We start from the raw sequence: 20,227 nt of genomic DNA on the forward strand, positions 1-20,227 counted from the left end.
GTCATTCACCTTTGCCCCAAGCCCTACTCAGGAATATTCCTTCTTCTCTCTGATCTTCTTGCAGCTAATCTGGCATCTAACTGCACTAGAGGTTGGTCTCTCCAGAATAGCTGCCAGGGTAAGTTTCAGTTCCCTACGTAACCCCCTATAAAAGAGAGGCCCTCTTTTACGTAGGCCAACCGGTCTCAAGAACCAAAAGTCTGACTTGTTATGCAAGTCACTAACTCTCTGCTTTGCTGTAGCAACCCCAGTAATTCTCCATCCACGCTCTGAGAAGAGGTACGCCTCAAACATTTTGCCAAGCTCAGCCTTAAACAGGGTCCAGTCCTGCAACTCCAGAGCCCCCTTTTCTACTAAAGGTACTGACCAAGCAGCTGCTTCTCTAGTTAAATAGGAAACCAGAAATGCCCTGTTGAAAAAGATTCTGGTCGACTTATAAAATGCAGCTCTCACTGCATCAAAAAGGATTTATATTTGCGCAAATCCCCATAAAACCTCTCGGGAAAAGTTAAGGATTTAGCCATTAAAGATATTTCCGGGGATATTTCCGGGGTCAAACCAACCCTCTTATCAGCTACTTAATCTCTCTTCTACACTCTCCCATCTGGTTCAGGAAACAACACAGGAGGCTCCTCCTCAACATCTCTACTCACGACTGATGGCCCTGCTGTCTGAGGACCTCTGCACCTTACTGCTCAATTCCTCCATCTTAACACCTAGGGACAGTGTTTCCTTTCTCGCTGACTTCATCTCCTCCTCCTTCATCTCCATCAACGTCATCCCCAAAGAGCTCTAACTGACCTCAGCCTCATAATCCATCACCACCCAGACAGGACTAACAAAGTGGGCCTTTCATTCGGTCAGGTCCCAGCTCTTCATTTTTGCAGGAGTGGATGATGAACCCTCCAAACCCCCCTAGCCTCTCTCAGCAAACAGTCCTTGATTACCAATTACTGGGCAGACAAATCCAGGGAAAGGGGAAGTAGATAAAATAACAAACCAGCCAATCTGCACTGAATTTCACGTTCTCCATCTTGAGCTGGGATCACTCTAGACTCCTACAAAGGAAGGTTAAGAAATGGAACTTGCCAGGTTACTCCCAAACCTTAACGGCAGACTCAGTTGGCAGCACACTCCCTGTGTCTCACCACTGCCTGACCCTCCTCCTATCCAGAAAGTAATAAGGGAACTTGACAGCATTTTTTCTAAGGGTGGCTGTTGTAAGGGTGTTTACACCTACCTTTTTGCCCCTGGACCATGGACATTGTCTACTTTTCCTTTTCTGCTTAAATGTAGTTGCATTCTGCCCCATCATATTGCATTCTATCTACACACAGGTACTCGCTGACACCTTACTTTTACTCTCCTTATTTGTTCTTTTTTCGTTGACTGATATGGACTTTCAGATTGCGCTCCATCTTTCGTCTCGTTCTTTCTCAATATCACACTCACGCCCATGTCTTCCTTCGAATCATATCTGTTTTATCTTGCCCTCCATCACCAATTTCTATTGGATTATGGGATGATGCTCCACTCCCAATAAATCATTCTATTCTTATTTTTCAACGATTTAATATCCAATTACTTTATCCTACAGAATCATGGCTCTCTCTCCCACTGTCCCTGATTCTTTTGCCTCTTCTTTTTCTAATTTCTTTCTCACCCAATTGGTAGAGGTGGTGTTGTAGGCATTCATGCTCACACTTTTTTGACTGTGTGCAATATCCTTTTCTACTCCATCTTTTCCTTCTTTTGAATATCACTTTGCTACTTGTACAAAGCATTTTTAATTTCCCTTTTCTGATCTTGATGTCTTCCTTTCGTCACTCCTGCCCTCTACCTCCCCTTTCTTCCTTGTTGGTGATTGCAATCTACATCTGGACTGTACTCATTCTTCTTCTGCTTTTCTTCCACTTTTAGATTCCAATCATCTCTTTTCTCTGGATTGTTCACCTTCCAATACTTCTGGTTCGTCTTTAGATCTAATTTATTCTACTGTTTCTTGCAATGTACCGGTCTCTTCATATCCTAGTTACTTGTCAGATCGTTTTCTCCTCTCCTCTACCTTTCTTCTTTCTCCCACCCCTCGTCCTAGCCATGCACCATTTTTCCTTACTCTTACTTCCCGTCCCCTTTCCTCCATACTGCATGGGTGTCCCTTCCTAGGGACGGGAGATGAACCTTTTTCACCAGAAAAAAACTTTTCTCTTTAAATTTAGAGGCACGCAGGGGTGCGACCCTGGGAGCATGCGCTACCTTGACTCCACCCACCAGCACCACACCCCAGTTCCCTTTTCCGCATCGACTGGATTGGGCCGATTTCACCAGCGCTCCTAGGTTTTGGCTTCGGCCATGTAATACCACACACTTCCCAGGATTATTCTTCTATCTTTTTGTCTTCTTTGTTGTCAATCAGGTACTTGGTTCTCCGGCACCATGCTCCTCCCCGGCGCATGTCTCAGGTGGGGGGGCAGCATGGCCTTTCATGTGAAACTTTGGTGCCAGATCCTCTCTGTAGTATCCTCTGGGTACCGCCTACCGGTACTGCCCTCTCCTACCTCATCCCCTCTACTCCTACAGATTGGGAGAGCAACTCTGTTGGCGGAGAGCTAGGCAGTGGAAGAAGTCCCAGCCTCCCAGAGAGGTTTGGGCTTCTATTCCAGGATTTTCGCCATACAAAAGAAGAACCAGGCTGGCCTGAGAGTTGTTGGACCGATCCACCCTCAACCTCTCCCTCCCTCTTCAGAAATTCAAGATGGTTACGCCAGCACTCGTTGCAGAGACACTATACAAGGGAGACTGTATGTGCTCCCTGGATCTGAAGGACGCTTATTTACACATCCCGATTTGGCAACCACATTGATTGTTCCTGCGCTTCAGGATAATGGGCAGCCATTTCCAATACAAGGTGCTACCCTTTAGCCTCAACACAGCCCCCAGTATTTACCAGGCACATGAATGCAGTGGCAGTCCTCCTCGGGGCCTAGGACCACCACGTCTACCTGTACCTGGACTGGCTCGTCTGGGCGAGATCTCCAGAGCCGGTTATCCGCACTTCTCCCGCACTTATGGGCACACTCCACGACCTGGGGTCTACGATCAACCTCATGAAGTCTCTGCTGCAGCCTACGCAGACCCTGACCTTCCTGGCCCTCATCTGGGATACGAGCTCAGAGAGTCTTTCCCTCTGAGTGTTAGGAAAGATTGTATGCATTACCCTTTGGGGCACTACAACAACCCTCACTTCCTGGCGATCGGAACCCAACATTTGCTATAAGCTTGTACTACACAGGTTGGTAGCATTTTAAGCAGCCAGGCTTATCTCAAGAGGGGTCAATGTGAGCTGTGGGGGAGTTACATAGAGTCACAGTGACTAGTATTCAAATAAACACTTACACACTTACACACTTACACACTTACACACTTACACACTTACACACACACACACACACACACACTTACACACACACACACACACACACACACACACACACACACACACACACACACACACACACACACACACACACACACACACACACACACACACACACACACACACACACACACACACACACACACACACACACACACACACACTTTCTTGAATAAACAATTAATTTATTCATCAGTCAGTTAGAATAAGCCTTCTTCAGAAGGGAGCAATATAAAAGCAACGCACAAATACACTTAAAAACTGTACATTCTTAGTTTCTAAATCAGTAGAGACCCTTTTGGGATGGCCCACAGCCACAACCTACACCCTCAGGTGACTTCAAATACAAGGGTGCTGGGGACATTAATATCTTACTGTTTCCATTTAGAATACTCTTAGAAGTTGGTAAAAAGAAATGGTTATTATAACATATAGGAGACCACAAATATTCTTAAGCAGGCAAATATTTTTGGATCCCCAAAGCAGAGTCATTCAGTATAACAGGTTAAGCCAAAATCAATGGGCAACATTCTTATATGGGCTGAAGCGCTTCTGGTAGGTAAGTAGAAAAGTCTTTGCACAATGTTTTAGAAGTCTTTGAAGAAAAGAATCCAATGTAGGCCCACAAGCTGTTTAGACTTGTGAGTAGCAGAAGATGTAATCAACTCTACAATGAGAGGGAAGTTCTCTCAGACTTCACAATACCTTTGTATTGAATATAAAATGCAGCAGATGACTTCTGTTCCTGTGCAGCTCTGCAGATCTCACTGTTCCAGGGCCTCAGTCAAGGGGACGAGAGTGAGGATGCCTGGGGACTCCTGCACTGCAATGGGACGGTCAACGCTCGCAACCAGCATTCTTTCGAACAAGTGACACTTGGGTGTATCAGCTCCTCGCGACTACCACAAATGGCAACACTGTGGTTTCTGGCTGTCGAGATGGATTTACCTTGCTTTTGGGGTCCCACACTCTCTTGTGGGGGCTCAGGTTTGTTCAGTCCTGCTTCCTGGGAGTCCGGAGGATCTTCCTGGAGCTCTTGGCCAACTTAAAAGCAACGCACACAATCTTGTGTCCTCTCCCTGGCGTTTCGGTTTCCAGAGTAACTCTGTGGAAATACAACTAGCTCCAAGAGAATGTCCAGGTGGCTTACTTTGCAGTTGATTGGTCCCACCAACTCAAAGAGAGAAATCGTCCTTGCAGGGGCTTCTTTGTCAGTACGAATTTGGAATTTCAGCACAGCAGCAGGGCTTCACCGGGCAAACCAATGGTCCAGGAGTTGCAGCAGGCGTCCTCTTCAAGTTCTTCTTCGGTTCCTTCGCCCAGTGGTTGAATCTGCCTTCTAAGCCAAAAGCCTTCCCTTTTATTCAGTTCTCTCCCATTAATTCCAGCCTAGCTGTCAGTTACCCAGCAGGGTGGCTGTCCTTGCCAGACAGTCAGCTGGCCAATCATCACAGAGTGAATTTGGGTCTCCTAGGAGACTAAGCACAGGGAGTTTTGGGCATAGCCTCACGTCCTGCCCACCCCAGACACCCTGGAGCCAGAGGCGGTCTTCACACGTGAATCCCGCCAAAGGCAAAGCGAAAAAAAGGGACCAAACCTGGTTTGCTATGCAGAGTAAATATTGAGAAGGATCTTTCTACAAAGAAATGGCGAAAAAAGACGACCTGGACCATTTTGACAAAAATGGCACCCTTCGGTGCTTTACTGCAGCTGATAATGCAGCCCCCGGTAAATGCACATCACTGTAGTTAAAAAGTAAACCACTGCCACCAGCCATTCAGTGAGGAAAGGGTAACATAAAAATGTTACATGAGAGGCTAGACAAAGGGGATTCTAAGTAACCCCTCCAGTACCGTATTGTAAGATAGTGTGCTGGGTCTAGAAAGTTACCAATGTAAGTAAAGTCAATTTCACTTTATTGCTCTCTCCAGGTAAAAAAAATCAAGTCCTCAAAATCCAGCAAAGTTGCTGGGGGTCTCTAAGGTGGGGGAAATTAGCACATTTCTGAGAATTCTCCCTAACATTCGTGCCCCACCCCCCAGACTAAGGGTCGGGAGGATTTAATCCACCCCTGGATGAATCTCCTTACTCCAGTCTTTCTGGAGAGACCATCGCATTTTGGTGATTACACCCTGACCTGTGTACAATGGTACAATCAAACCCCTGTAGGCTGATTGACCATCTTAACAATTTAGGATTTTCCCCCTTCATCTGCATTAACCATCTCAAGGGTTGGTGGTATGTTTGAATCACAAAAGTAGATCCATACAAGTACGGTCTAAACTTCTTCAAAGACCACACAATGACAAAACATTCACATTCTATCGTTGCCCACCTTGTCTCAGGTTCCTTCAGTTTCCTACTGATGAAGCAGATTGGGTATTCCCTGACTTTCTCATCCAGCTGACTCAGAACTGCACCTATACCTCTATTGGAAGCATCTCTCTGTATGATAAAGGATTGGTTGTAGTCCGGAGCGCTTATGACTGGAGCTTGACAAATGCCTTTCTTAAATGCCTTGGTGTACTCCTCATTCCACCTGACCTTCTTGGGGAATTTGGGTGAGATCACCACATTCAAGGGAGAAGCTGTGGTCCAATAGTTCTCAATGAAGTTCCTGTAGTAACCTGTGCGACCTTAAAAGGATCTCACTTGAGTTTGAGTAGTAGGGGTGGCCCAGTCTTGTACAGCTCGTACTTTCCTAGGCAATGGCCTTATTTCACCTCCTCCTACCTTATGTCCAAGGTAGACCACTTTACTCTGACCAATTTGACACTTACTTGTCTTTATGGTCAGACTGGCCTGCTCAAGATCCTGCAATACATATCCTAAGTGGTCAATATGTTCCTTCCAAGTAGGGCTGAACACTGCAATGTCATCCATGTATACCATGCAGAAGTCCTCCATACCCTTCAGAACATGATTCACCATCCTTTGGAATGTAGCAGGTGCATTCTTTAGTCCAAAAGGCATAACCTTAAACTGGTAGAGGCCTCCTGGGGTTGAAAATGCAGTTTTCTCCTTCGCATGGTCATGTAGAGGTTCACTCTCCTCCTCTTGAGCAGAAGCTAGAAGCAAAGCTCCCAGTTCTGGTCTAGAGACATAGGCCTTTAGGCGGTTGGTGTGAAAGACCCTGGGGGCCTCCTTAGGATTGCATACGTCCACCAAATAATTGATCTCCAAGTTTTCCCACAACCTTGAAGGGTCCAATCCATTTGTCCTATAAGGCCCTCTGCCTTGTAGGTATCATAACTAGAACTAACTGGTCTTGAGTAAACTCAACCACGTTGGCCTTCTGGTCATGCCAATGCTTCACCTGAGCCTGATCTGCTTTCAAGCTATCTGAAGCTTCTGTCATCATGTGTCTCATTCTCCTTCGGAGATCTAACACCTAGTCCGTGATTCTCACTGGCTTGTGGGAAGGAGCACTCTCTAAACCCTCCTTGATTAGGGCCAATGGACCTCTATCCGACTGACCATACAGAAGCTCAAAGGGACTGATTCCAACCCCTTCCTGAGGGACTTCTCTATAATCCGAGAGAAGGCATGGCAGTGGAAAGTCCCACTTTCTTCTAAGGGGTTCTTCTAAAGCACCTATAATGCTCTTAATGGTTCTGTTAAACCTTTCTACCAACTCATAGCGTTGGGGATGGTAGGCTGTTGAGAACTTGTAGATCACTCCACACTTTATCCACATGGCTTGCATGTAGTGGGACATGAAGTTGGATCCCCTGTCAGAGATAACTTCCTTAGGAAAACCTACTCTGGTAAAAATACCAATTAGGGCCTTAGCCACTGCCTGAGCAGTAACAGTCCTTTGGTATTGCTTCAGGATACCCAGTAGCATGGTCTACCACAACCAATATAAATTGTTTCCCTGAAGATGTTGGAGGGTCTAAGGGACCAACAATGTTGATTCCTACCCTCTCTAAAGGGACTGCCACCCCTGGGAGAGGCACCAAAGGTGCCACATTCTTGGCTCCACTCTTGCCAGAAGTCTGACAAGTGTGGCAGCTTCTACAGAATTGATCTACATCAGACCCCATTTTAGGCCAGTAGAAATAAAAAATAAAAAAGCCTTTCCTTGGTGGTCTTAAAGCTTAAGTGACCAGCCAAAGGAATCTCATGGGCTAACTGTAGAAACTGAGGTCTCACCTCCTGAGGCACTAAAAGTCCTCTGTAGTCCCCTGGGGTAGACTCAATAGGTTCACTGTAGAGGAGCCAATCCTCCCAGTACAACCTGTGCTTCACTGGCTCTTGCCCATCCAGCTGGGAAACTGCCTGTGTCGAAGTCCTTCAAATGTAGGACACTCTTTGACCTCTGCTGAAGTCTGCCCTTCAGGGGCCATCTTCTTCCAGTAAAGACTGCAGCTCAGGATGGTCTTTAGGATCCAGATCTCCAACAGGGGGAAGGTCTTCTTCCAGCTCTCTCATCAGGAGCTGATTCACCATCTTCTGGTTGAACCTCACACTCAGCCTCAGCTGGTGGAGTAGTTACAGGTGTGACTTTGGACTGTCCTCTCGGGGATGTCCTAGTTTGATGCACAGGAGTGCTATCTTTCTTGTTTCCCGAGACCTTGGGTTTCCCCTTTGTCTCTTTCTTCCTGGAAATAGAAGTTGGCTCTTCCTGTGGACTGGGTGTTATAGGTTCTTCTGTAACAACCCACTGAGAGTCATTTAAAGTGAGCTCTATGGCCTTTCTAGTCTGCTTCTGATTATTTTTACTGGGAGGCCTGGATAGAACTCCAACAGTTTTTAAGTAATTCCCCAGCAGGACTCTCCCAGGCACCTCACTTTGTACACTGACAGGTATTCTTAGTCATATTGTTGTACTGGATGAGAGTTGGTTGTATTGGAACCATCTGGTTAGGGCATCCAGCAAGATTGGTGGGGCCTTTGGGTGCCTTAGCAACATCCCCAGTTTTGAAAAAGGTTTCATCCACCACTGTGATGCTGGCACCAGTGTCCTTAATGGAAGGGGTCTCCTCACCATTTACAAGTACACTGTCCTTGTAGTATTCGTTTGTGTTATCTGGTAGAGTTATACACATCTACATTCTGCTGTTCCCACAGACCCAGGGACACTAAAGAAACATTGGCAGAGACTCCAATGGGGTCTTCAGTCAAAATAGTTGAAAGTTTCCACTTGCCATGTGAACCTCTCCCCCCCGGGATAACGGCTAAGGAGGCAGTGTGGATCCCTGAAGGTTTACCCTTGCATCTGGGATCCCCTTTCACATGGTCATTTGACACACAAGCATAGCCTTTTCCAAATGTTTTGACAAATGGGGGCTTCTGCTGATCTCCTTCTGGTTTGGCACCAGAGGTTTCACTAGACTGACCTAGTTTCCCACATGGCTTACCCTTCTTATGTTTGTGGCCCTCTTTTGGATGGGAGGTTTTATAATTCTTTGTCATCTTTCTTGTGCTGCTTCCCCTCCTTTTTGAGTGGCCCCAGAATCCTTGTGAGTAGCTCTGTTGGCAACCCACAAGTCAGCAGCTTTGCTAGCTTCTTTGGATCACTCTTTTGAGTCAGCCAAGTGTTTTCTCAGCTCAAGAGAGCAGGCATCAAACATAGATTCCAACAAAAACAGATTTCTCAGCCCTTCAAAAGTAGTTACTCTGTAACCCTTAACCCAACCTAGGGTTTTCAAACATTCACACACCCAGGTAGCCCAATGGGTACCATCAGTCCATTTAAGGGTCCTAAACCTCTTAAGGTACTGGGAAGGAGTTTTCCCAAATCTAGCTATCAAAGCTAGCTTCACATTTTCATACTCCATCTTTCAGGTTTCCCCACCTCCATTACAGCATCAGTTGCAACCTGGGGGAGCCTAGACAAAAGCAGAGGAATCACCTGATTCCCTGTGAAACCTTGAATCCCATAGTTGTATTCAAAAGTAGCCAACCAATCCAACATATCAAGTTTCACATCATACATACTCACTGCTTTGTTAGGCATGCAAGGTCTTTTTGGACTGAAAGACCTAGAAGACTTTGGGATAGAAACATTTTCAAGAGACAATTTCTTCATTTCAAGAGCATGTTGCATTTCCATTTCCCTTAGTTTGATGTCCTAATGTTTGGTTTCTGCTTGGATTTGTAATCTTTTGAACTATAACTCCAGTCTCATTTTCTCAAGAGAGACACATTCTGGACTCTGTAATGGACCTTGTGGGGTCCCAGTGGATACAGATTGAGGCAAAAGGGCATTTTGAAGTAAAGGGGGGGGGCCTATCTTCCTGAGACTCCTGACTCTTCACCCATATTAGAGTTAGACTCTGAACTATCATCTTCATTATCATTTTCCACATTTCCTGGGTTAGTAGGTGTGACAGGCCTACTACCCAGACTTTGATTATTCAACAATCTTGCAATTGGTTCATTTTTCCTTCCTTTAACAGGGAGATTCCTGACTTTTCACATTTATTTCAGTTGCTCTACTGTTAAAATGACCAGGGCTTCCTGTCTGATGTTACAATTGTTTTTCAAGTGGAGCTTAGTTTTGTGAAGGTTTTTAATTGAACAAAAGTAAATCGAATTCTTAGTTTAGCAACTCTACAATCTATCCTTGCCGCCTGCCACCAGTTAGGCAAAATTGTATGCAGTACCCTTTGGGTGCACTACAACAACCCTGACCACCTGGCAATGGGAACCCAACCTTTGGTATAGCCTTGTACTACACAGTTAGTAGCGTGTTGAGCGGCCAGGCTTATCTCAAGAGGGGACAATGTGAGCTGTAGGGGAGTTACAGAAATTCACAATGACTAGTATTCAAATAAACACTTACACACAAGGCTTCTTGAATAAACAATTATTAATTTATTTAACTGTCAGTTAGAATAAGCCTTCAGAAGGGAGCAATGTAAAAGCAACACACATACACTTCAAAACTGTACACTTAGTTTCTAAATCAGTATAGACCCTTTTGGGATGGCCCACAGTCACAACCTACATCCTTAGGTGACTTCAATAGCTAGGGTGCTGGGGACATTAATATCTTACTGTTTGCATTTAAAATACTCTTAGAAGTTGGTAAAAGGAAAAGGTTATTAGTACACACAAGAGGCCACAAATACCTTTGGACCCCCAAAGCAGAGTCATTCAGTATAACAGGTTAAGCCAAAGTAAATGGGAAAATGTCTTATATGGGCTGAAGCACATCTGGTAGGTAGGTAGAAAAGTCTTTGCACAATGTTTTAGAAGTCTTTGAAGAAAAGAAGAATCAAATGTAGAGCCACAAGCTGTTTAGACTTGTGAGTAGTAGAAGATGTAAGCAACTTTACAATGAGAGGTAAGTTCTCTGAGACTTTACAGTACCTTTTGTATTGAAGAAAAAGCGCAGCAGATGACTTCTGCAGAGCTGCACAGGAACAGATCTCACTGTTCCTGGGCAAGAGGGAGGACGTCTCAGGACTCATGCACTGCAATGGGATGATTAACGCTCGCAACCAGCAATCTTTCCAGCAAGTGGCACTTGGGCGTTTCAGTTCCTCGCTGCTACCGCAAATGGCAGCACTGCGGTTTCTGGCTGTCGAGATGGGCTTTCCTTGCTTCTGGGGACTCGCACTCTGTTGAGGGGGCTCAGGCTTGGTCAGTCCTGCTTCCTGGGATTCTGGAGGGTCTTCCTGGAGCTGTTGGCCAACTTAAAAGCAATTCACACATTCTGGTGTTCCTCTCCCTGGCGTTTTTGGTTTCCAGCAACAACTCTGTGGAAATGCAATCGGCTCCGAGAGAATTTCCAGGTGGCTTACTTTGGAGTTGATTGGTCCCATCAACTGAAAGGGAGAAGTGGTCCTTGCAGGGGCTTCTCGTCGATACAAATTTGGAGTTTCAGAACAGCAGCAGGGCTTCATCAGGCAAACCAACGGTCCAGGAGTTGCAGCAGGCGTCCTCTTCAAGTTCTTCTTCGGTTCCTTCGCCCAGTGGTCAATTGTGCCTTCCAAGCCAAAAGCCTCGCCTTTTATTAATTTCTCTCCCATTCATTCCAGCCTAGCTGTCAGTCACCTAGCAGGCTGGCTGTCCTTGCCGGTCAGTCAGCCGGCCAATCATCACAGAGTGCATTTGGGTCTGCAAGGAGACTAAGCACAGGGAGTTTCGGGCACCTCTCTCACTTCCTGCCCACCCCAGACACCCTGGAGCCAGAGGTGGGCTTCACTTGTGAATCCCGCCAAAGGCAAAGCGAACAAAGGGACCAAACCTGGTTTGGTGCGCAAAGTAAATCTCAAGAAGGACCTTTCCACAAAGAAATGACGTAAAAAGACAACCAGGGCCATTTTTACAAAAATGGCACCCTTGGGTTCTTTACTGCTGCTGCGAACGCAGCCCGCGGTAAATGCACACCACAGTAGTTAAAAGTAAACCACTGCCACCAGCCATTCAGCGAGGAAAGCGTAACATGAAAATGTTACATGAGAAGCTAGACAAAGGGGATACTAAGTAATCCCTCCAACACCCTATTTTACGATAGTGTGTGCTGGGTCTAGAAAGTTACCAATGTAAGTAAAGTCAATTTCACTTTACTGCTCTTGGAAGTAGTAGTTTATCCAAGAGAAGGTATTTAAACCTCTGGGAAATCTGAAAGACTTCCCTGTGTCACTGCACTGAAGGTGCTCTATGACACAATGTAAAAGATGATGCCTATGGAGTTTGTTAGACTCCACAACCAGAAGAAACCGAGTTCAAAATCACATTAAAATACACGAGAGAGTGGAGAAAAAAGTGCCTCACTCTTCCCAGGTAAAAAAAAGTCCTCAAAATCCAGCAAAGTTGCCGGCGGTCTCTAATGTGGAGGGAATTTAGCACATTTCTGAGAATTCTCCCTAACACGTGCTGCCATTACTCACTTCCTCACCTGAGAAGTGACCTCGGCCTGGTGGTACCAACATTTATTAGGGATCATGACGGCAGTCCTACTGGCCGTAACCCACACGAGACTCAAGATGAAGTAATTACAGCTGCACTTCGCAGCCTCATGAAATCAGGAGCTGGTCAACAATCCTTATTCTCTCCACTCGGACCTTACAAGCCCTTCTGGCAGCCGGCCCCGCAGGGCACCATCACTACGGAGTGCTTTCTCTCGGGCTGGGGGCCACTCCGGACAGCCACATCATCCATGGAGCCTGGACCCGGCATGAGTCTAATTTCAACTGGCTGGAGCTGAAGGCCATCTGCCTAGCTCTGAGAGCTTTCTTTTTGCTCATCGGGGGCAAAAACGTCCTTATCCAGACCGACAACTACACCAGCATGTACTATGTCAACAAGTAGGGGGGGGGGTACCAGGTCCCCGCCACTATGCAGCCTAGTGGTCAGCATGTGGGAATGGGCCCTGGAGAAAATCTACCTCGCAGCCGTCCACATCCCGGGAGAGGTAAACTTTGAAGCGGAAAGGCTCGGCAGACTGGGAGTGGATAATTTCGAATGGCAATTGAACAACCAGGTGCTGATGGAGATCTTCAGCAGCTGGGGGCATCCGCGGGTGGATCTGTACGCCTCATGGGACAACAGGAAGTGCCAACAGTTTGCATTCTGGCAGGGGCAGGGTCCCACCCACCCCCCACCCCCCCTGGGCGATGCATTGGGACGGCATGACAGCGTATGCCTTCCCTCCCATACCCCTGGTCCACAGTGTGATCCACAAGATAAAGGAATCTCCTCACCTCAGCATCAGTCTGATAGATCCATGGTGGCCGGCGAGACTGTGGTTCTCGGAACTGCTCAGCCTTACGGAAAGACCACCCATTCATTTTATGACGGGGCCAGCCCATCTCCTGGATCAGCAGGGGGGCAGGGTCATCCACCTCGCCCCTCAGGAGTTGGTCCCTGCAGCGTGGTTCCGGAGCAGGTTACGCTCAAGAACCTTAACCTATCACAGGCTAATCTGGAAATCATTCAGGGCGCCAGGAGCAGAGCTACCAGGAGCCAATACAAGAGTAAATGGACTAGGTTTTGTCATTGGGCAGATTCTAAGGGGATCGACCCCCTTACCTGCACGCTGGATGATGTGCTCTCCTTCTCGGCACACCTTGTGCACTCAGGCATACAGGTGGACACATGCCGCACCTATCTGGCAGCCATAGGAGCCTACAAAAATTCAGAGGAGATCTTCTCCTCTTCCAACCCGATGGTCAGGGGACATTTGGCTTGTCCAGGCTCTAACCACCCATCAAGAGCTACCCCCTGTGTACGACCTCAATGTGGTGTTGGGCGCCTTGGCGCACAAACCCTTCGAGCCAGTGGCATCCGCGGTCATCAGGCTGGTTGCCATTAAGACAGATTTGTTAGTGGGCCTCACCTCTGCTTGCAGAGTCAGCGAGATCCAGGCTCTGGTGGCCTCGGAACCCTATACCATCTTTCACAGGGATAAGGTGGTCCTGCGCACACAGCCCTCTTCCCTACCTAAGGTACCCACTGCTTAACGAGGAAATAGTCTTACATACATTTTTTGCTGACCCCAAGGACGAGGCTCAGAGAGTCTTGCACTGTGTGGATGTCAGACGCGCTCTGTAATTCTATCTGGACAGGGCCAAGGACTTCTGCAAGTCGTACGTCCTGTTTGTCACCTTCGTGGGGTCCAGGCGTGGGTATCAAGCATCCAAGGCCTCTAATGCACAGTGGATGGTTTTGGCCTTCAAGGAGACCTACGAGGGGCAGCACAAGCAGCTGCCAACTAACATGCACGCCCACGCTGTCAGAGCCAAGGCCACAGCCATTGCATTCCAACAACGGGTTCTGTGGCAGGTCATCAGCAGGGCGTCCACCTGGGCCACCCCTTTGGCTTTCTGTAAGCATTACTGTTTGGACACTGGTTCCAAGTCAGACGTGGCATTTGGACAGGCAGTTCTAAGGAACCTATTTGCTTATTGCTTAAGGAGGGTCTCCTCTCCACCCTGGGGCTACATTCAGTTGTAATCGCCCATGCTGTATGGAGGAAAGGGGACAGGATGTAAGAGTAATTGTAAGCTACTCTTAGTCCCACCATCCTCCCCCCTAATAATATTGATGTCATTAGGCAATGTTAAATATTGTCCACATGTCAGTGGGCACTGAGGTGTGGCGCCGGTGGGCGAAGTCAGGTTAGCGCATGCTCTCAGGGCTGCACCCCTCTAAATTTAAAGGGGAAGAAGGTTTTTTCTGGTGAAAAAGGTTCCGTCTCCCGTCCCTAGGAAGGGACGCCCGTGCAGTATGGAGGCAAGGGGACTTGTCACTATGGTGAGTAATTTATAATGTTTACATTGTGATCTTCACTGCTTTGGCCCTTCTTTCATTGATTCTGCTCTTCTCTTCCCTCTCTTGAGCCATTTTTATTGTTATTTGCTGACCTGGCAGCTACTTCTCTTCAGTCTGCTCTTATCTCTACTCTTGATTCAGTTTACCCTGCCCGATCGTTTACCCATATCCATAAAACCAACTAACCCAATCCTGGCTCACTACATACCTTCGGTCCTCCCACTGGAAGGCTGAGTGCCGATTGGAAAAGAAATCACTCTCTCTCTGATCTTAACTGTCGGTTTCCTTAATTCTTTCTACAATACTCTTCTTCTTGCAAAAATAAACGTTTTTCCTCTTACTCTTTCCCTTTCTCACCACCCACTTTCTCAACTTCTTAAGAATATTCTTTCCCCATGCCCACCTGATTCTTCTCATTCTTCTGTACGATCTGCCTCCGATTTAGCAGACTACTTTACTTCTAAGGTCTCTACTCTACGTTCTGACTTTCCTACTTCCTCCACTGTCCCTTCCCCACCAGTACTCCTCCCCTGCCTCCATTTCCCTACTTCCTCCCTTACATATGTCTCTGCTTTTTCTCTCAGATTTTGCTATGGCTCATTTTCTAACCTGTGCCCATCCCACGGCTTCCCCTTCTGATCCTCTCCCATCTGCACCCACCCTCTCGGTGTACCCTCAGATTCTTCCCTCTTACCGCGCTTATAAACCTTTCTCTGTGTCCACTTTCTCCTCTCCTTTTAAGCATGCTACCAACATTGCTATCCTGAAAAAACCTGCTCTTGACCCTTCTCTTTCCTCTAAATTTCATCACATTTCTCTTATTCTCTTTCTATCTGAACTATTGGAGAAAATGTTCTATTCACAAGGTTCTTCTTGTTTACACCTTCATGGTCTCCTCCCCTCACTACAGTCCAGCTTTCGTCCTGCCCACTCCACGCCACGGAATCTGCTCTTACATGTCTAAAACTCTCTTCTCTCGGCATGTCACAACAAACTGTGCTCTATTTTTGTTCTTCAGCCTTTTATAATGTAGATCACCCCACTTTATTTTGTTGCCTTTCTTCTTTGGGCATTTCTGGCCCTGCACACTCCTGGTTCGAATCCTATCCGACGTATCGTTCTTAGTTTGTGTCCTTTCTTCAACTTCCTCTTATTACGGTGTGCCTCAAGGGTCTGTGCTCAGTCCGCTGCTCTTTTCTCTCAGCACTTTCCCTTTATCTTTACTACTCTTGTCCTTTAATCTCTCCTGTAATTTCTATGCAGACAAATCTCACATTTTCTTTTCTTTTTCTAAATTTGCTCAATCTCTTCATTCTAAAGTCTCTGCCTGCCTTACCACTATACAATCATGGATGCCTTCACATTCCCTTCATCGTGATCTGTCCAAAAGCGAGGTACTCTCTCCCCCTGCCATTTTCTCCCATTTATTTATTTGGTATTTATAATGCGCCTATACACAGTGTTTCGAGGTGCAACCCCTCCCCGTCCCTCCTTTTTTTTCCCTCCATCTCAGCTCTTTCTTGCTGCCCGTAATCTTGCTTTTGTATTTGACTCTTCTCTTGTCACATTTAATCAGCTGCTCGCAACTGTCATTTTCCTCTTTTTAACCTTCGTTGTGCTTGCCTGTTTCTGTAATTTCATGCCTCTAAACTTGTTATCACAACACTAACCTTCTCCAGACTTGACTACTGCTCAGCACTTCTTGTTAGTCTCTCTGCATCTCATCTTACTCTGCTTCGCTCCATTTATAACTCCTCCATCCGTCTTTTTTTCCCACGCCCGCCCCAGGCATCCATTACCTCCTCCCTCATGTCGGTTTCTATTTTACCATTTGAATCCTGGCTTCTTTTTCACTCCTGTCTTATTGTCTTTAAGTGCCTCCATGGCTTAACTCCTCTCGCATCCTTAAGTTTCCTTCTATAGTGCCGCTCCTTCTTTTCGTTCTCTAAACACAATTTTGTTATCCGTAAACCTCGTGCTTCCTCCTGCTTCCTCCTGCTTTCGCCCTTTCTCTTTTCTTGCACCTCTTCACTGGGACTCTTTCGCTGGCTATCTCTTCATCTATTTTTAAATTTTATTTGTTTATTTATAAAGCGGTAAAGCCCGAAGGCATCAGGGCGCTACATTAACACAACAAGACTTCGGAAGACAGGAAAACAAAAGAAAAGGTGGTCCGGGGTCATACCAAGGATTTAAGCGAATAAATGGGTCTTAAGAAATGTTCTAAAGCACTGCAAGTTAGCTTCTTGTCTCAACGCAGAGGGAAGTGTATTCCAGATTTGTGCTGCTAATACAGTAAAAGATCTCCCCCGAATCCTGCTTTTCTTTACTCTAGGAATAGTAATCTGGCCACTGGTACTAGAGCGAAGCTGTCGTGATAGACTATATAGAGTTTAATTCTCCTTCAGATATTTTGGAGCATTGCCGTAGATGTATTAATGAATCTGGGTGATGGCCTTGAAATGTATCCTTGCTGACACAGGAAGCCAGTGTAGTTTCTTTCTAGCACCCGTTATCTCTTTTGGGAATGTTGTGGATTACACATACTATTTCATTTTGCACGATCTGAAATGAATTGAGTTAGTTAGCCCCAAGAAGTAAGACATTACTATAACCTAACCAGGGTTGAAATATATATATATTTTGTAAAGTAAGTCGGTAAACCATGATAAAGGAATATTGAAGCCTGTGTTTGACTTTAATCTTCTTGAATTCCTAACAGTGCAGAAAAGAAAATTATGAATGCTGCCAGCAAACTTGCTACTATGGCCAAAGTGTTAGAAACGCCAATTACCCACAAATCACACAGCAAATATGCACACGCAGGTAAGGTAACAGGAACCTCATTGCTTTTATATAAAATGTAAGTGCACTTAAAGTATGCTTAATTATAATAAATGCTTTGCTCCTGCAGATTCCTCACATAAAAAAAATAAAATAACTCTAGGCAGAGCCTTTAAACAGCCACTTGGAGACCGGTGCGGCTCCTGGTATGGTACTGTTCACAGCCTCAGGGACGTCTGTGGCTTAAACTGTCATTTGTGCCTGTATAATATACATGTGCTTCCATAAACGTTACTTTTTTTTCGATTTGCTCACAGTCCCTGCTCTATAACCTTTCCACTCAGTATTTTTCTGAATCTGTTGGTTTGTCTCCTCAAAAGACTTCAGGGTTCAAACCTTGCAAAAGGCCTCATCGCGAGTGCATTCGACCAAATGGGTCGTTTTCGGCGCAATTATCGCACGCTAATACTGGTGGTGGTAATTGCACTGAAAATGGGAATTTTATTCAGCGTATTTACCCCCAGCTCCGAGATGGGGGTAAATACTCGTGATAGGGCCAGCACTTAAATATGGTGGTAGTACAGTTAACAGCTGCAGTTGAGGGCTACCGCCCAAATTGTGATGAGGCCCAAAGAGCGCACATGGCAGATGTTCGTGCTGAATGCACACCAGTAAGGTGTTTGTTGTAAGATGACACCAATGCCTATGGTTCATGCCAGGTGTCTCCTATGGAGACCCTTCACACACATAGAGTGTCAGTGGTGTTAACTGTTCCTTAAGGGTACAGGCAGAGATGGCTGTTCTTGGACCTGCAGCTCTGCCACAAGCGCTCTGCTGGCTCTGGCTGAGGAACATACAGAAGAGGATGAGGAAAAGAAACACTCAAGGTCCTAGTCAAGATGCAAGTATTCTTTTAAGCATCACTCCTCATCAAATTTGAAGAGGTTGCACTTTCAGACCCCATCCACAGTCTGTGCTTGGGTCTTTTTAGGTGATTTCAGTAGTGTACAACACTTAAAAAGTAAAGTACCGTCTTTTCTCCTGGCCAGCTGGCTTGCAGGAAGTCCTTAATGGCTGTTTTGCAGCAGAACGGTCTAGTGCCTGCTTTAGAATTGTGTGCTGCTCCTTTATCGGATTGTGCTGTGTGGCAAGGTTCCCAATACATGCAATGGTCTTTGGGCTGCCATTGCCAACGGTGTTTTGCTCTGCACCTCCATTATTGCTGTTGGGCCTTTGTTCCAGAAAAAAGAGAATCTCTTGAAGTCCAACTGACTCAGACTGCGGGCACCAAAATTAAAAAACATAATTTCTGCCTCCAAATAGCACCTATTGTATGCCGATCCAAAAGTTTCTGAAATTGTGCAGTGACATTTTGAATGGCTACGTCTCCAAGCAGGTGGATAGCAATGAGCGATTCTAGACTGTTGGCACTGTTGCAAGATAGCTGTACCCTTTGGAATCCCTTGCTATATTCCAGGGACGTGTCGGAAGCTCGTTGTCTTATTCACTTAGTTTAATTGGAATGGAGAACCAAGCTTGGCTGCTGGATCCTACTTTAAAGCTTTAAATTTTAATCAAGATTTCGTTCAAAATGGAAACCTGCATTTGCAGCTTCTAGAGACTCCTCAAAGAAGACTGCATCGCACTTTCTGTGAATTGGTTTCCAAGCATTTTATTTTTAGAATGTATTCCTGCCGAATCATTTTTTTTAAAGTGCTTGCAAGACATTACAAACGACTGCTGTGTTTTGAAGCAGGGTTACTCACTGAGGCATTCTTATTTTTCACCTTTATCCCCTGAATGTCACTTGGAGATGAACCAATTCTTCCCTCTAAATGCAATAGAAGCCGTTGTAAAATATCAGTGATCAGGGATTTTTTTTTTGCTCATTACCGCGCAATTCTGAAAACATCAGAAGCCATTGGACCTACTCTGACTGTTTCTAAATGCTTTTCTCTTGGTGGAAATAGTCATCATGGACCTCCATACCTCTTTAATCTCTACAAATGGGGCATTAGTAGTTGTACGCCTCGTCCTCTTTCCTCCATCCTTGTGGGCTTCCCAAGGGGACGGTACAAGAAACTCTGGCAACGAAAATTGTTGCTTCCCCTTTAAATTTAGTACTGTACGTAGAGGGGCGGCCTTGGACCGAGGCCCTGCCCTTTGGCACCTCACCTCAGTCCCTTTTTCCATACGGACAGTGTTGGACCTGGACGATAGCGCAGAGACTTTTTTGAACTTTCCCTTGCTCCCCTTCATTGTTTTTCAATCTTATTTAACCTCACTTCGGTGCCTCGCCTCCTGCCCATGCCCCCCCCGTCCCACCCGAAGCAGACCTGAGGCCGTCAAGGCTACCGGCTCCCAGGCTCAAGGGCCCTACCGGGCTGCCCTCAGAAGGGCGATCAAGTTAGTTTTCTTCTTCGACCCCAAGGGGTAAGCAATAGTCGGGTGCTACCTCCAAGAGTCAGTCCTCAGCACCATCCAGCACGACTACCGGCGCAGGTGCTGAGGGCGCGCAGCCTACCGTAGCTCGCTCCGAAGTCGTGAGCCCGGGCATTACCTCTACCGGCCAGCCGGCCGAGGGCTCAGTGCCTACCAGAGTGATCTCTGAGGTTGATGTTTCTGCTTCGGGTGCAGGACCCAAGCTGTTTCCTCACATGTCTGAGCCCTCTCGTGGCTGGGGTCCTTCGCGCCCAGGGCATGGCGCAAGGCCCGAAAATCGCAGATAGGCACGCAGCGGAGCCTGCTAGGCTGGCTGCCATTTTGTATCTCACCCAT

General features: G+C 46.4%; 1 protein-coding gene across 3 annotated transcripts in view; it reads left to right on the top strand.

The window, feature by feature from the left end:
- Window positions 1-20,227, top strand: part of CEP152 (centrosomal protein 152) — a 475,089-nt gene that overhangs the window by 444,712 nt on the left and 10,150 nt on the right. For all 3 annotated transcript variants that reach the window (XM_069624789.1, XM_069624790.1, XM_069624791.1), the window contains one exon: window positions 17,388-17,491. In XM_069624789.1, coding sequence (XP_069480890.1) covers window positions 17,388-17,491 — 104 coding nt within the window. The remainder of the gene's footprint in view (window positions 1-17,387; window positions 17,492-20,227) is intronic.

The sequence above is a fragment of the Ambystoma mexicanum genome, chromosome 11 (assembly GCF_040938575.1).
Source record: "Ambystoma mexicanum isolate Mex_15411 chromosome 11, UKY_AmexF1_1, whole genome shotgun sequence".
Lineage (NCBI taxonomy): Eukaryota > Metazoa > Chordata > Amphibia > Caudata > Ambystomatidae > Ambystoma > Ambystoma mexicanum.